Below are 965 nucleotides of genomic sequence, written 5' to 3' on the forward strand. Positions count from 1 at the left end.
TTCTGTGTTTAGATAGAAAGTGTTTTTAGACCGGGAGTTACGAATAGGGGTATGGAAGGAGAAGCGACTTAGGAACTCAGGACAGTCTATATTTCCTGAAAAAAGTTTATACGAAAAGTACAAATCTAATCGCAGACGACGTTGTTCAAGTGTTTCGAGGTTGAGAATTGTTAGTAGTGGAGTATATGAAGAATGGGGTTCTCTGATTATGGAACATTTAAATGAAAGGAAACGTAGGAATTTTTGTTGAATTTTTTCAATGATTTGCTTATGACCCGATTGATATGGAGACCATATTATTGAGCCATATTCACAAATAGAGCGTACCAAGCTACAGTAAATAGACTTTAAAGCTAATGAATCATCAAAATCAGCACAATTACGACGGATAAAACCAAGGATTTTATTTGACCTGTTAACAATGTTGGTAATATGACTGTCAAATTTAAGTTTAGGATCGAAATAAATACCGAGGTCTTTAATAGCCCCCATAGTCCGAAGAAGTGTTTCACCATTAAGGTTGTAATCAAATGAAGAAATAACTCGAGCTCTGGAAAATGTCATTATCTGACATTTCTTAGTATTCAGAGTAAAATTATTGTTAATGCACCACTCATAGAGAGTATATTATTAGGTTTATAATATGAAATGTTTTTAATTTTATAATTATTAAAGGACAATTATTATAGTTTTTAATTTGCTTTCTGAAATTCTCATTAGGGTTGAAGACCCCAGTCTTAAAACGTATATGACAAGTGTGATATTCATATTCTAACAATTTCAAATCATTAACTTGATTATTAAATGGATTCTTTTTTATTAAAACCTTATAATTAAGTGAACATTATACATTATGAGATAGTCAGGGAAATACAACATGTTTACCCACTACCCAGGATTTTGTAGGTATAAAATATCTACACATATTCAAGCCACAAAAAAATTATAGGATACCCTTATTTTTC

At 31.1% G+C, this 965-nt stretch overlaps 1 protein-coding gene across 1 annotated transcript; it reads right to left on the reverse strand.

Moving 5' to 3' along the window:
* Window positions 1–41: 41 nt before the first annotated feature.
* LOC103311808 lies at window positions 42–564 on the reverse strand (the record flags this gene model as incomplete). Its single annotated transcript, XM_008191520.1, has 1 exon — window positions 42–564. A coding segment is annotated over exon 1 (523 nt), but the record flags the coding sequence as incomplete, so codon positions are not given.
* Window positions 565–965: the final 401 nt, after the last annotated feature.

The sequence above is a fragment of the Acyrthosiphon pisum genome, unplaced genomic scaffold, assembly GCF_005508785.2.
Source record: "Acyrthosiphon pisum isolate AL4f unplaced genomic scaffold, pea_aphid_22Mar2018_4r6ur Scaffold_20239;HRSCAF=20934, whole genome shotgun sequence".
NCBI lineage: Eukaryota > Metazoa > Arthropoda > Insecta > Hemiptera > Aphididae > Acyrthosiphon > Acyrthosiphon pisum.